The sequence below is a fragment of the Lates calcarifer genome, linkage group LG7_2 (genome assembly GCF_001640805.2).
Source record: "Lates calcarifer isolate ASB-BC8 linkage group LG7_2, TLL_Latcal_v3, whole genome shotgun sequence".
Classification (NCBI taxonomy): domain Eukaryota; kingdom Metazoa; phylum Chordata; class Actinopteri; family Centropomidae; genus Lates; species Lates calcarifer.
Window position 1 is genome coordinate 3,550,147 of NC_066854.1, and position 16,243 is coordinate 3,566,389.

The 16,243-nt window shown below is 45.1% G+C and overlaps 1 protein-coding gene and 1 long non-coding RNA gene across 2 annotated transcripts in view; one reads left to right on the plus strand and one right to left on the minus strand.

The window, feature by feature from the left end:
• The window catches only part of LOC108873105 (kinesin heavy chain), a 34,567-nt gene that overhangs the window by 14,347 nt on the left and 3,977 nt on the right, over positions 1-16,243 (minus strand). Inside the window, exons 5-6 of the mRNA XM_051066119.1 lie at positions 9,918-9,989; positions 9,716-9,820 (exon numbers count right to left, since the gene is read on the minus strand). Of these exons, the coding sequence (XP_050922076.1) occupies positions 9,716-9,820; positions 9,918-9,989 (177 nt within the window). The remainder of the gene's footprint in view (positions 1-9,715; positions 9,821-9,917; positions 9,990-16,243) is intronic.
• Positions 10,302-11,962, plus strand: LOC127139129 (uncharacterized). The gene is made up of 2 exons (XR_007809067.1): positions 10,302-10,994; positions 11,378-11,962. It is a non-coding gene; the product is annotated as an uncharacterized LOC127139129 (long non-coding RNA).

The window sequence follows — 16,243 nt, forward strand, 5'->3', positions numbered from 1 at the left end:
TTAAAGCTAATGCTAATGTTAAAGTTAAAGCTAATGCTAAAGTTAAAGCTAATGTTAATGCTAAAGTTAAAGCTAATGCTAAAGTTAAAGCTAATGCTAAAGTTAAAGCTAATGCTAAAGTTAAAGCTAATGTTAATGTTAAAGCTAAAGTTAATGTTAAAGTTAATGTTAAAGTTAAAGCTAATGCTAAAGTTAATAGTTAACAGTGTAAAACTGCACTAACAACAATAAAAATGCAGAAAATGTGATAAATGTGTGGATATTTTAAGTAAGAGTTACCAAATGTTTGTTCCATGTGCTCCAGTTCTTGCTGGCTAAAAAGTTTCAAAAGCACCTTGTGCGCACAAGCATGTCCTATAAAACCAATAAGTCACTCCCTCCCTTCCTCCTGCCCCACCCCCCTCTGGCTCCTCCTACCTGCCCCTCCCCCTGACTCCTCCTACCTACTCTAGCCCCTCCTACCTGCCCCTCCCCCTGACTCCTCCTACCTGCCCCGCCCCCCTCTAGCTCCTCCTACCTGCCCCTCCCCCTGACTCCTCCTACCTGCCCCGCCCCCCTCTAGCTCCTCCTACCTGCCCCTCCCCCTGACTCCTCCTACCTGCCCCGCCCCTTCTAGCTCCTCCTACCTAGCCCCACCCCCCTCTAGCTCCTCCTACCTGCCCCACCCCCTCTGACTCCTCCTACCTAGCCCCACCCCCCTCTAGCTCCTCCTACCTAGCCCCCCCCCACCTGATCTAGCCCCTCCCCTACAGCTACCTCCCCCCCCCGAACTAAATTATCCTCTCCCGCTACCCCCTAACCCAGACGCTGGCAGTGAAGGGGATTCGAACCGGCCTCTCCCAGACCAGTCGACCATCCGGCCGCTGACGAACCCACTGCACCACCGTGCATCTGAAATGAACAGAGCTCCGGGCGTATTTGACATCTTCATTTTGGCTGTTGAAAGTGAAAAACTCTTTGTCTCAACCAAGATTTGAACCTGCAACCTCTTGGTTCCCAATCACAACCTCTTGCCTGCAGACAAATCCACTGCACCACTGAGGATCTGATGTGACCAATGCTCGTGGCGCATTTGGCATCTTCATTTTGGCAGTTGAAAGTGAAAAACTCTTTGTCTCAACCAAGACTTGAACCTGCAACCTCTTGGTTCCCAATCACAACCTCTTGCCTGCAGACAAATCCACTGCACCACTGAGGATCTGATGTGACTAATGCTCATGGCGCATTTGGCTTCTTCATTTTGGCAGTTGAAAGTGAAAAACTCTTTGTCTCAACCAAGAATTGAACTCACGAACTCTTGATTCCCAGTCCATCTCCTTAACCACTAACCTATGTGGTGAGACACCTGAACTCCTTTTTTCAAGCATTTCACTCTGTGATCTGCACACCAGCCTCCAAAAACTCACTGCCTCAACCAAGAATTGAACTCACGACTCTTGAACACGAGTCAGTGTTCTACCAGTCTGCGCCATCTTGTCAGACAGTGGAGGACTCTTTCTTTAAGCATTTCAGCCTTTCTTTTGCACACCAGCCTTCAAAAACTCACTGCCTCAACCAAGAATTGAACTCACGACTCTTGAGACCCAGTCCATCTCCTTAACCACTGACCTATGTGGTGAGACACCTGAACTCCTTTTTTCAAGCATTTCACTCTGTGATCTGCACACCAGCCTTCAAAAACTCACTGCCTCAACCAAGAATTGAACTCACAACTCTTGAACATGAGTCAGTGTTCTACCAGTCTGCGCCATCTTGTCAGACAGCTGAGACACATTTCTTTGAGCCTTTCAGTGTTTACTTTGAGTGCTGGGCATCAAAACTCTGCAGCCTCTGACCCAAGACCTCAAAACCAGAGGAACCGATAACTCTGAACTTCAGTGTTGGTGTGAGCTATAAGGCGACGTGTTGATCAGAGGCTTTTGTCAGACTTTGATTCAAAAATCTCTGCTTGTACGACCCACAACTGAGTCAAATCCACATCCTCAGAACCTAAAGGTTCAGCTATCTCATCAGACCCTTCACACTTATTTCCTGGAGCCTTTGGGAGTTTACAGAGGGTCCTGGACTTCATCAAAATCCGCCACAACTCAAACCCAAGAACTTCAGAGGGGTCATTCCATATCAGATCAGAAAAGGTTGCTGCAGCACCATCTCTGATTTTGTTCAGACATTGACATGAACAGGTCCAGAAAACAAGGCCTGTACACGGCCCACGTTTTCATGTTTTCAGCCTTTGATATTATTCTGTTTTTATAACCTGACAAACACCTTATCTGAGAAGTCATGTTTGGACATTAAGACCTAGTACTATTATCACTGTCTCAGGGAGAAGAGGGAGAGTCTGAACTCAGCTCTGAGAGGGTTTCAGAAGGAGCACTGACATACAGGGCCTGTGTCCACCAGAGGGCGCTAATTCTACTCTTCACAACAAGGCTGCACAGTTGCACACAACAAAACCAATTAACAAATGATTCTATTTAAAACAATGAGGAAAACTTAAACTAACAGTGACGTGTAATCAGTAAAATCAGCAGTGTAGCTGAGGCCATAAGGGAAGAAGTGTTTGTGTGGTGTTGTTTGATCCAGAAACACAAACCAAAGCCAGTGGGTGTGTCTCAGGGAGAAGAGGGAGAGTCTGAACTCAGCTCTGAGAGGGTTTCAGAAGAAGCACTGACATACAGGGTCTGTGTCCACCAGAGGGCGCTGATGAGCTCAGGTGCTGATGGCCCTCTGCCATGCTCACCTGCAGTACCTGCAAAGCTTTTAAAAGCCTTATTTCAGGGAATCAAACACCGTATAGACAAAGAACAAACTAAATCTGAGACAGTGCAGCAACCACTCTCTTGGACTGAAACATCTGTGGACGTCAGATGTTTGGATCTGAACCAACAGCCTGTTTAAAGGGCTGCTCCTCATCAAGCCCCTGGGTCACAAAGGTCAAGAGGTTCTCAGTCTGTATTTTGGAGCGTCATTTCTCAGACTCCAGTCTTACTGGTGGGGTTTAGGCTTCAAGCCAGATTCATGTACTGTATTTTGGTTCAAATCAGCAATGAAATTCTGTTTTATAAATCTGGACTAGTTGCCTCAACAAAAGAATTAGATCCACAGCCATTCTTTAATTACCAGCAGCTGATATTCAGTCATTTTGCAGATATAATAACCGTTAAAGGTTTGTACTGCCTGACCATCTCTTTGTACCTGCACGATATCAATCCTTAGTTTTTCCAACTGGATTGCTGGATGAGGTGGAGGAGGGAGAGGAGGGAGAGGAGGGAGAGGAGGGAGAGGGGACTTGGGTTGTACCAAGTTGGGCAGTGCAGAGTTCAGGGGGCGGGGTTTGAAGTCACAGAAACTCTTCAAGCCACTGAGTCAAGCTACTGCTGAGGGAGAAACACAAACCAAAGCCAGTGGGTGTGTCTCAGGGAGAAGAGGGAGAGTCTGAACTCAGCTCTGAGAGGGTTTCAGAAGGTGCACTGACATACAGGGTCTGTGTCCACCAGAGGGCGCTGATGAGCTCAGGTGCTCATGACCATGCTCACCTCCAGTACCTGCAAAAAAAGCAGCCACACTGCAAGTGACAGGCACACAGGGCAGAGAGACAACACAGCGATCTTACAAAGTTTGGTGAAGCTAGGAATAAAACTTGTCAGGATGTTAATGCCCAGACATGGCTTCTCAGATAAGGTGACGTTGAGAGGGTAAAAATAAAAAATATCAAGAGCTAAAAACATCACAGCATTAGATTTGAACTAAAGTTTCACCAAAACTGATAAGATGGAAGACAAACATGTTCTCAACATGACTGAACCATTAAAGGTTTGTACTGCCTGACCATCTCTTTGTACCTGCACAATATCAATCCTTAGTTTTTCCAACTCAATTGCTTGGTGAGGTGGAGAAGGGAGAGGAGGGAGAGGAGGGAGAGGAGGGAGAGGGGACTTGGGCTGTACCAAGTTGGGCAGTGCAGAGTTCAGGGGGCGGGGTTTGAAGTCACAGAAACTCTTCAAGCCACTGAGTCAAGCTACTGCTGAGGGAGAAACACAAACCAAAGCCAGTGGGTGTGTCTCAGGGAGAAGAGGGAGAGTCTGAACTCAGCTCTGAGAGGGTTTCAGAAGGAGCACTGACATACAGGGTCTGTGTCCACCAGAGGGCGCTGATGAGCTCAGGTGCTGATGGCCCTCTGCCATGCTCACCTGCAGTACCTGCAAAGCTTTTAAAAGCCTTATTTCAGGGAATCAAACACCGTATAGACAAAGAACAAACTAAATCTGAGACAGTGCAGCAACCACTCTCTTGGACTGAAACATCTGTGGACGTCAGATGTTTGGATCTGAACCAACAGCCTGTTTAAAGGGCTGCTCCTCATCAAGCCCCTGGGTCACAAAGGTCAAGAGGTTCTCAGTCTGTATTTTGGAGCGTCATTTCTCAGACTCCAGTCTTACTGGTGGGGTTTAGGCTTCAAGCCAGATTCATGTACTGTATTTTGGTTCAAATCAGCAATGAAATTCTGTTTTATAAATCTGGACTAGTTGCCTCAACAAAAGAATTAGATCCACAGCCATTCTTTAATTACCAGCAGCTGATATTCAGTCATTTTGCAGATATAATAACCGTTAAAGGTTTGTACTGCCTGACCATCTCTTTGTACCTGCACGATATCAATCCTTAGTTTTTCCAACTAATTGCTGGATGAGGTGGAGGAGGGAGAGGAGGGAGAGGAGGGAGAGGGGACTTGGGTTGTACCAAGTTGGGCAGTGCAGAGTTCAGGGGGCGGGGTTTGAAGTCACAGAAACTCTTCAAGCCACTGAGTCAAGCTACTGCTGAGGGAGAAACACAAACCAAAGCCAGTGGGTGTGTCTCAGGGAGAAGAGGGAGAGTCTGAACTCAGCTCTGAGAGGGTTTCAGAAGGTGCACTGACATACAGGGTCTGTGTCCACCAGAGGGCGCTGATGAGCTCAGGTGCTCATGACCATGCTCACCTCCAGTACCTGCAAAAAAAGCAGCCACACTGCAAGTGACAGGCACACAGGGCAGAGAGACAACACAGCGATCTTACAAAGTTTGGTGAAGCTAGGAATAAAACTTGTCAGGATGTTAATGCCCAGACATGGCTTCTCAGATAAGGTGACTTTGAGAGGGTAAAAATAAAAAATATCAAGAGCTAAAAACATATCACAGCATTAGATTTGAACTAAAGTTTCACCAAAACTGATAAGATGGAAGACAAACAAGACTCAACATGACTGAACCATTAAAGGTTTGTACTGCCTGACCATCTCTTTGTACCTGCACAATATCAATCCTTAGTTTTTCCAACTCAATTGCTTGGTGAGGTGGAGAAGGGAGAGGAGGGAGAGGAGGGAGAGGGGACTTGGGCTGTACCAAGTTGGGCAGTGCAGAGTTCAGGGGGCGGGGTTTGAAGTCACAGAAACTCTTCAAGCCACTGAGTCAAGCTACTGCTGAGGGAGAAACACAAACCAAAGCCAGTGGGTGTGTCTCAGGGAGAAGAGGGAGAGTCTGAACTCAGCTCTGAGAGGGTTTCAGAAGGAGCACTGACATACAGGGTCTGTGTCCACCAGAGGGCGCTGATGAGCTCAGGTGCTGATGGCCCTCTGCCATGCTCACCTGCAGTACCTGCAAAGCTTTTAAAAGCCTTATTTCAGGGAATCAAACACCGTATAGACAAAGAACAAACTAAATCTGAGACAGTGCAGCAACCACTCTCTTGGACTGAAACATCTGTGGACGTCAGATGTTTGGATCTGAACCAACAGCCTGTTTAAAGGGCTGCTCCTCATCAAGCCCCTGGGTCACAAAGGTCAAGAGGTTCTCAGTCTGTATTTTGGAGCGTCATTTCTCAGACTCCAGTCTTACTGGTGGGGTTTAGGCTTCAAGCCAGATTCATGTACTGTATTTTGGTTCAAATCAGCAATGAAATTCTGTTTTATAAATCTGGACTAGTTGCCTCAACAAAAGAATTAGATCCACAGCCATTCTTTAATTACCAGCAGCTGATATTCAGTCATTTTGCAGATATAATAACCATTAAAGGTTTGTACTGCCTGACCATCTCTTTGTACCTGCACGATATCAATCCTTAGTTTTTCCAACTGGATTGCTGGATGAGGTGGAGGAGGGAGAGGAGGGAGAGGAGGGAGAGGGGACTTGGGTTGTACCAAGTTGGGCAGTGCAGAGTTCAGGGGGCGGGGTTTGAAGTCACAGAAACTCTTCAAGCCACTGAGTCAAGCTACTGCTGAGGGAGAAACACAAACCAAAGCCAGTGGGTGTGTCTCAGGGAGAAGAGGGAGAGTCTGAACTCAGCTCTGAGAGGGTTTCAGAAGGTGCACTGACATACAGGGTCTGTGTCCACCAGAGGGCGCTGATGAGCTCAGGTGCTCATGACCATGCTCACCTCCAGTACCTGCAAAAAAAGCAGCCACACTGTAAGTGACAGGCACACAGGGCAGAGAGACAACACAGCGATCTTACAAAGTTTGGTGAAGCTAGGAATAAAACTTGTCAGGATGTTAATGCCCAGACATGGCTTCTCAGATAAGGTGACTTTGAGAGGGTAAAAATAAAAAATATCAAGAGCTAAAAACATCACAGCATTAGATTTGAACTAAAGTTTCACCAAAACTGATAAGATGGAAGACAAACAAGACTCAACATGACTGAACCATTAAAGGTTTGTACTGCCTGACCATCTCTTTGTACCTGCACAATATCAATCCTTAGTTTTTCCAACTCAATTGCTTGGTGAGGTGGAGCAGGGAGAGGAGGGAGAGGAGGGAGAGGGGACTTGGGTTGTACCAAGTTGGGCAGTGCAGAGTTCAGGGGGCGGGGTTTGAAGTCACAGAAACTCTTCAAGCCACTGAGTCAAGCTACTGCTGAGGGAGAAACACAAACCAAAGCCAGTGGGTGTGTCTCAGGGAGAAGAGGGAGAGTCTGAACTCAGCTCTGAGAGGGTTTCAGAAGGAGCACTGACATACAGGGTCTGTGTCCACCAGAGGGCGCTGATGAGCTCAGGTGCTGATGGCCCTCTGCCATGCTCACCTGCAGTACCTGCAAAGCTTTTAAAAGCCTTATTTTAGGGAATCAAACACCGTATAGACAAAGAACAAACTAAATCTGAGACAGTGCAGCAACCACTCTCTTGGACTGAAACATCTGTGGACGTCAGATGTTTGGATCTGAACCAACAGCCTGTTTAAAGGGCTGCTCCTCATCAAGCCCCTGGGTCACAAAGGTCAAGAGGTTCTCAGTCTGTATTTTGGAGCGTCATTTCTCAGACTCCAGTCTTACTGGTGGGGTTTAGGCTTCAAGCCAGATTCATGTACTGTATTTTGGTTCAAATCAGCAATGAAATTCTGTTTTATAAATCTGGACTAGTTGCCTCAACAAAAGAATTAGATCCACAGCCATTCTTTAATTACCAGCAGCTGATATTCAGTCATTTTGCAGATATAATAACCGTTAAAGGTTTGTACTGCCTGACCATCTCTTTGTACCTGCACAATATCAATCCTTAGTTTTTCCAACTCAATTGCTTGGTGAGGTGGAGAAGGGAGAGGAGGGAGAGGAGGGAGAGGAGGGAGAGGGGACTTGGGCTGTACCAAGTTGGGCAGTGCAGAGTTCAGGGGGCGGGGTTTGAAGTCACAGAAACTCTTCAAGCCACTGAGTCAAGCTACTGCTGAGGGAGAAACACAAACCAAAGCCAGTGGGTGTGTCTCAGGGAGAAGAGGGAGAGTCTGAACTCAGCTCTGAGAGGGTTTCAGAAGGAGCACTGACATACAGGGTCTGTGTCCACCAGAGGGCGCTGATGAGCTCAGGTGCTGATGGCCCTCTGCCATGCTCACCTGCAGTACCTGCAAAGCTTTTAAAAGCCTTATTTCAGGGAATCAAACACCGTATAGACAAAGAACAAACTAAATCTGAGACAGTGCAGCAACCACTCTCTTGGACTGAAACATCTGTGGACGTCAGATGTTTGGATCTGAACCAACAGCCTGTTTAAAGGGCTGCTCCTCATCAAGCCCCTGGGTCACAAAGGTCAAGAGGTTCTCAGTCTGTATTTTGGAGCATCATTTCTCAGACTCCAGTCTTACTGGTGGGGTTTAGGCTTCAAGCCAGATTCATGTACTGTATTTTGGTTCAAATCAGCAATGAAATTCTGTTTTATAAATCTGGACTAGTTGCCTCAACAAAAGAATTAGATCCACAGCCATTCTTTAATTACCAGCAGCTGATATTCAGTCATTTTGCAGATATAATAACCATTAAAGGTTTGTACTGCCTGACCATCTCTTTGTACCTGCACGATATCAATCCTTAGTTTTTCCAACTGGATTGCTGGATGAGGTGGAGGAGGGAGAGGAGGGAGAGGAGGGAGAGGGACTTGGGTTGTACCAAGTTGGGCAGTGCAGAGTTCAGGGGGCGGGGTTTGAAGTCACAGAAACTCTTCAAGCCACTGAGTCAAGCTACTGCTGAGGGAGAAACACAAACCAAAGCCAGTGGGTGTGTCTCAGGGAGAAGAGGGAGAGTCTGAACTCAGCTCTGAGAGGGTTTCAGAAGGTGCACTGACATACAGGGTCCTGTGTCCACCAGAGGGCGCTGATGAGCTCAGGTGCTCATGACCATGCTCACCTCCAGTACCTGCAAAAAAAGCAGCCACACTGTAAGTGACAGGCACACAGGGCAGAGAGACAACACAGCGATCTTACAAAGTTTGGTGAAGCTAGGAATAAAACTTGTCAGGATGTTAATGCCCAGACATGGCTTCTCAGATAAGGTGACTTTGAGAGGGTAAAAATAAAAAATATCAAGAGCTAAAAACATATCACAGCATTAGATTTGAACTAAAGTTTCACCAAAACTGATAAGATGGAAGACAAACAAGACTCAACATGACTGAACCATTAAAGGTTTGTACTGCCTGACCATCTCTTTGTACCTGCACAATATCAATCCTTAGTTTTTCCAACTCAATTGCTTGGTGAGGTGGAGCAGGGAGAGGAGGAGAGGAGGGAGAGGGGACTTGGGTTGTACCAAGTTGGGCAGTGCAGAGTTCAGGGGGCGGGGTTTGAAGTCACAGAAACTCTTCAAGCCACTGAGTCAAGCTACTGCTGAGGGAGAAACACAAACCAAAGCCAGTGGGTGTGGTCTCAGGGAGAAGAGGGAGAGTCTGAACTCAGCTCTGAGAGGGTTTCAGAAGGAGCACTGACATACAGGGTCTGTGTCCACCAGAGGGCGCCTGATGAGCTCAGGTGCTCATGACCATGCTCACCTCCAGTATCTGCAAAGAAAGCAGCCACACTGCAAGTGACAGGCACACAGGGCAGAGAGACAACACAGCGATCTTACAAAGTTTGGTGAAGCTAGGAATAAAACTTGTCAGGATGTTAATGCCCAGACATGGCTTCTCAGATAAGGTGACTTTGAGAGGGTAAAAATAAGAACAATTTAACAAATTGTACTTAAGAACAATTTTGAGGTACCTACCTGAGTATTTCCATTGAAACTTTTGATGCTTATAGTAAATTATGCAGAGAATGCTTTCATTGAAGTAGGTGTATTTTTATTTTACTGTATTGCTATTTTGACTTCTTCCATCACTGGCTGAGAAAAAAAGAAAAATACTAGTCTCCTTCACAGAACGTCAGCTTATTTTGTATTAATGTTACATATGCTGTATATAGTATATGTTAGGTTTTACCTGCTTGTGGACTTTTGTGAGCTGCTCCAAGTTATTCTCCAGGAATGAGATCTTCTGTTTCTGGGCGATGTTGCCAAGCCCTTCCTCACAGTCCATCTCTGCACTCTAACAACAATAGTCAGAGCACAGGTTCAGTGTTAAACTGGCATTTTCAGAGAGATGATGCTTAACAGAACCAAGCAAGCAGAGGAAGGTGATGTACCTTCTTAACCCGTGTGGTGAGGTCCAGAACGAAGAGTTTGCGGAGGTTGTGAAGAGTCTGCAGCTCTTTGGCCTGAAAGAACAAGAAGAAAGTGATAATGATGGTTAGTAAGTGTGGAAGACAGGCTGAGGATTGAAGGATTAAACGACACCTCCTCTCCATCTGGAACAACGGGTGAGTGCCACTCTGGTTCTCCTGCAGCAGACACAGTGGTGAGTGTGAGATTTGACCATAAACCTCTGCCTGTGTCGCAGCTCCATCATGGGCTTCATCAGTAGGAGAGGAGAGGGAGAAGGCTGTGCTTCCTGCTCAGGTTCAGTGAGAGCAGCAGAGAGGGAGCCATCACCTTCACCTGGATCCAACACTGCTGCTTTAAACTGCACGGCTCGCTGACAGAACCATCCACAGTTTTCACACTCGGATTTCTCCCAAATCCTCCATTTGTTGGGTCATTGTAAATCTTCTGAGACTGAGCTGTGTTTATGGGAAGCTGTTTCTCACTCGTGCCGGCAAAATTCAATTAATGGGCAGCCGTCCCTTTACTTTGAGCACGATATCTCAGTAAGGCCTCGAGGGAATTTTAATACAAATTTAATACAAATATTCAGTTGGACTCAAAGATGAACTGATTACATGCAGGTGGTCAAAAGGCCAAAGGTCACCGTGACAGCACCAAACACATTTACGGCCACAATTCAAGAATTCACAGTCTTATTAACTGCAGCAGGACTGGTCGGTGGAGGCGTATCGATACTACGATTGATACTTTTCTGTTACTTGGTGGTTGTTAACAGAACCGCTCATGTTTTCATTATTTAACTTTGAGTGAGCAACGTCTTGAGGAACGCACAGAAAACTGGAAACCGCATCCTCTCTGCCTCTTCATACTCAAACTGTAGAGTTGACTGTGTTCAGAGTTCCTGAAGCAGCAGTCATTTGTTTTTCCTGCTCAGTCTGATCTCTGTCTTCTCAGCTGTAAATGTCGCCGTCTGTCTTTTGTTTTGTTTTTTTGTATTTCTCTTCCTGCTCGGCCTCCAGACCAGCAATCTGATTGGATTTGGAGAGTTTGACGTTCAGGTAGACGCCGCTTCAATCTGTTCCCCTGCTAAACCGCTGCAGTTTAACTCAACTATACTTTACTACACTAACAGCTGTGGCTCTCCCTCCTCCAACACAAGTGTTTGTTTTATTTTTGACACTTATTAAAGCTTGAAATACAAACAGCAGTAGAGAAAATATTTGACATGCATGCAGAATGAATTTAGGACAAATCTAAAGCGCCTCGGTCATGTATTGTATTTCTTTACGTGTCTGTTGCATGAAATTCACTTGTTAACATAAAATTCATGCAGAAAGATCCCCTTCATTCTTAGAACAATACTCTGGATTTACATTAGAGCTGGAGTCACTTTACTTTGTGTCTTTGTACCTAACAACCTGTCCTTTTCTCTTCTTCTCAGATGAGCGCAGACTTTCCTGACCAGAACTAAAGATGAGCTCCTCATCCTCTTGTTACCAGTGTACTCTTCATGTCTTTGTTTAATGCAGAGACTAAAGCCCCATTTGGACGGGATTAACTGTACGGGAGGAGGTGGAGAATTAAATCTTCACTGTGGTCTTCTGTAATGTAACCTCCATAACTCTGCTAAGAAGTCAGAAAAAAGACACTTGTGTTTGTGCAGAACTTGCTTTTGGAACTTGTTTTTAACTTTTCTTCAGTATCACAGTGATCCAGTGACAGCTGTCTGTACGCCCATGGGTTCACTGCAGACAGGAGATGATCGCAGCTAATTCTGCATACTTAGAATAAAAATATGTGAATAAATGTATATGCTGTGATTACTGCAGGTATGGGTGGGTGGGCCAGGTATTGTTAAACTAGCCCACCTCCTCTAAAAAAGATCCAGTCCAAATGGAGCTGAAGTCGGGTTTAGACGGGATCTGTCACTTTATTTTTGTACATACATCTGTTTTTATTAAGTCCATAATACTCCCTGCTGTAAAACAGTGAAAATAAAGAATATGATTCTGCGTGCCTCCTTAAATTTGCCATAAAATCACATTGATTAATTGGACATTGTGTATTTGAGTCTGCAAAAACATCTTATTGTGTGGAGGTGACTTTAGACTAAACAAACATGGCGGATGACAGCGGACCCCCCCATTTTTAAACTTTACTCATCATGAATTCATCATGAAAACAACAACGTGTCAGATTGACTATCGATCCGTTCCAAATGACAGCCAATACAGCGCATGCTCGGATTTCCTCGAGTCCCCTCCCACACACACAACAGGATTTCTGACCGTAAATACCCTAATAAACACGTGTAACATTTGTCAGAGCGGCCGGGGAGCGTAAAATCATTCTTAATCCACCTGAAACCACAGGAAACTCCGGCAGGATCACCGTTAGAGCCATCATAGCGCCACATTATTGTTCAAGGATTTTTACTAAAGATATTCGCTTTCAGGGTCAATAAAATGAATTAAACCCATATCCTACCTAACCTTACTGATAGCAATGTAAAGATGAAACACTAGGGGGCGCAAACGAAAAGCAGAGTTTGACTAAGTTGAACAAACACCTGTCAGCGCCGTGACACCAGAGTGTTGTATGGAGCGGGTTGAAGCAACAGAGAGGGAACAGGAACATTTCATCATAAAGAAAAAAAAAGCAGGTTTTCATTCAAATAAAACATTCTGACCATCACAACTGAATCTGATTTAATCATTCCAACCCTCACATAACTTTTGTTGTGATCTGGCGTTATATAAACTGAGATTGTGGTTAGGGTTAGGGTTAGGGGTGCGGGGGTGCGGGGTGGGGGTTGCACGGGAGGGGGAAGAGGGAAGAGGGGTGGGGGGTTCTTTTATTTTATTTTTTTAACTTTCAGGCTGTGGAGACGCTCAAAGAAAAGTTGGCCCATAAACTCATAGCAATCATTTTTAATTGAGAACAGCTGCAGCTTTCTTCTGATTTCTCTGATGATGTCAAGTCAATATTTATTTATACAGCGTCAAATCATAACAGACGTCATCTCGAGGCGCTGTACACACAGAGCAGGTTTACACCGTGCTCTTTATATTATAATATTTATAAGGAGACCCAACAATTCAAACCATGAGCAAGCGTGGTGTGTTCATGAAACGGTCAAAGACTTTAAAGTGGGGATGAAGTCAGTCAGAGTATTACAAGAAACACAGAGCCTTCGGCAGCTCAACACAAACTAAGGTGGAGATCACCTGAAACCCCCCTCTGTTCTCTACTTGACTTGGTACAGTCCAGTCAGACACTTTGTCAGATTTGAGCGACAACCTCCGAGTGTCGTTTGAATCAAGAGAAATACGTGACAAAGTGTTAAATGCAACACAAATATAAAACAAACTGACTGTTCTGCAAACGTCTGTGGATTTATATGTTGTCCGCAGCAGTTCACACAATAAAACATCGATCTTATAGTGATTTATTCACGGGACATTTTGTTTGGGGGAATCACACACGTGTTAGAAACGGGATTCGATTCCCGTGAGACCTGCACAGAGTGAGGTCCAGCCGCCCCCCTCCTCTCCCCAGTGCACTGCCCCCTTCCCCCACGCTCTCGTCTATATAAGGCGCGCCGGAAAGAGCGACTTCCTCTTTGACACCCGGCGCGCGCAGACGGAGCCAGCGAGAACTGCTGCACGTGGTACAAACATTTGGTAACTCTCGCTTAAAATATCCACGCATTTATCACATTTTCTGCGTTTTTACTGTTGTCGGTGCAGTTATTAAATGGTTATCTTTCAATTTAAGTGTAAACGTGAGTCTTTTGTTGGCTTACTTTGCAGATTTTGACTAATGCTAGAATCCTTGCAGATTTCAACTCCTGCTAGAATCATAGCCTAACCTAACTACATCTGTTTCTTCTCTGTGTTTTCCAGAAACGGGAGGTGAGGAGATACACTCGTGTCTGCGCTGCCGTTTGTTTGGACCTTGTTATTTAACCTTTGTTGCATCCATTCACAAGTGTATCTCTGCACCTTTTGTTGCTGCTAGTTCTGCTGTAGCATTGTAATGCTAATGTTAATGCTAACGTTAAAGCTAATGCTAATGTTAAAGTTAAAGCTAATGTTAAAGCTAATGCTAAAGTTAAAGCTAATGTTAATGTTAAAGTTAAAGTTAATGTTAAAGTTAAAGCTAATGCTAAAGTTAATAGTTAACAGTGTAAAACTGCACTAACAACAATAAAAATGCAGAAAATGTGATAAATGTGTGGATATTTTAAGTAAGAGTTACCAAATGTTTGTTCCATGTGCTCCAGTTCTTGCTGGCTAAAAAGCACCTTGTACGCACAAGCATGTCCTATAAAACCAATAAGTCACTCCCTCCCTTCTTCCTGCCCCCCCCGGCTCCTCCTACCTTCTTTTTTCAAGCATTTCACTCTGTGATCTGCACACCAGTCTTCAAAAACTCTTTGATGCAAGCAAGAATTGAACTCACGACTCTTGAGACCCAGTCCATCTCCTTAACCACTGACCTATGTGGTGAGACACCTGAACTCCTTTTTTCAAGCATTTCACTCTGTGATCTGCACACCAGCCTTCAAAAACTCACTGCCTCAACCAAGAATTGAACTCACGACTCTTGAACATAAGTCAGTGTTCTACCAGTCTGCGCCATCTTGTCAGACAGTGGGGGGACTCTTTCTTTAAGCATTTCAGCCTTTCTTTTGCACACCAGTCTTCAAAAACTCTTTGACGCAAGCAAGAATTGAACTCACCAACTCTTGAGACCCAGTCCATCTCCTTAACCACTAACCTATGTGGTGAGACACCTGAACTCCTTTTTTCAAGCATTTCACTCTGTGATCTGCACACCAGCCTTCAAAAACTCACTGCCTCAACCAAGAATTGAACTCACAACTCTTGAACATGAGTCAGTGTTCTACCAGTCTGCGCCATCTTGTCAGACAGCTGAGACACATTTCTTTGAGCCTTTCAGTGTTTACTTTGAGTGCTGGGCATCAAAACTCTGCAGCCTCTGACCCAAGACCTCAAAACCAGAGGAACCGATAACTCTGAACTTCAGTGTTGGTGTGAGCTATAAGGCGACGTGTTGATCAGAGGCTTTTGTCAGACTTTGATTCAAAAATCTCTGCTTGTACGACCCACAACTGAGTCAAATCCACATCCTCAGAACCTAAAGGTTCAGCTATCTCATCAGACCCTTCACACTTATTTCCTGGAGCCTTTGGGAGTTTACAGAGGGTCCTGGACTTCATCAAAATCCGCCACAACTCAAACCCAAGAACTTCAGAGGGGTCATTCCATATCAGATCAGAAAAGGTTGCTGCAGCACCATCTCTGATTTTGTTCAGACATTGACATGAACAGGTCCAGAAAACAAGGCCTGTACACGGCCCACGTTTTCATGTTTTCAGCCTTTGATATTATTCTGTTTTTATAACCTGACAAACACCTTATCTGAGAAGTCATGTTTGGACATTAAGACCTAGTACTATTATCACTGTCTCAGGGAGAAGAGGGAGAGTCTGAACTCAGCTCTGAGAGGGTTTCAGAAGGAGCACTGACATACAGGGCCTGTGTCCACCAGAGGGCGCTAATTCTACTCTTCACAACAAGGCTGCACAGTTGCACACAACAAAACCAATTAACAAATGATTCTATTTAAAACAATGAGGAAAACTTAAACTAACAGTGACGTGTAATCAGTAAAATCAGCAGTGTAGCTGAGGCCATGAGGGAAGAAGTGTTTGTGTGGTGTTGTTTGATCCAGAAACACAAACCAAAGCCAGTGGGTGTGTCTCAGGGAGAAGAGGGAGAGTCTGAACTCAGCTCTGAGAGGGTTTCAGAAGGAGCACTGACATACAGGGTCTGTGTCCACCAGAGGGCGCTGATGAGCTCAGGTGCTGATGGCCCTCTGCCATGCTCACCTGCAGTACCTGCAAAGCTTTTAAAAGCCTTATTTCAGGGAATCAAACACCGTATAGACAAAGAACAAACTAAATCTGAGACAGTGCAGCAACCACTCTCTTGGACTGAAACATCTGTGGACGTCAGATGTTTGGATCTGAACCAACAGCCTGTTTAAAGGGCTGCTCCTCATCAAGCCCCTGGGTCACAAAGGTCAAGAGGTTCTCAGTCTGTATTTTGGAGCGTCATTTCTCAGACTCCAGTCTTACTGGTGGGGTTTAGGCTTCAAGCCAGATTCATGTACTGTATTTTGGTTCAAATCAGCAATGAAATTCTGTTTTATAAATCTGGACTAGTTGCCTCAACAAAAGAATTAGATCCACAGCCATTCTTTAATTACCAGCAGCTGA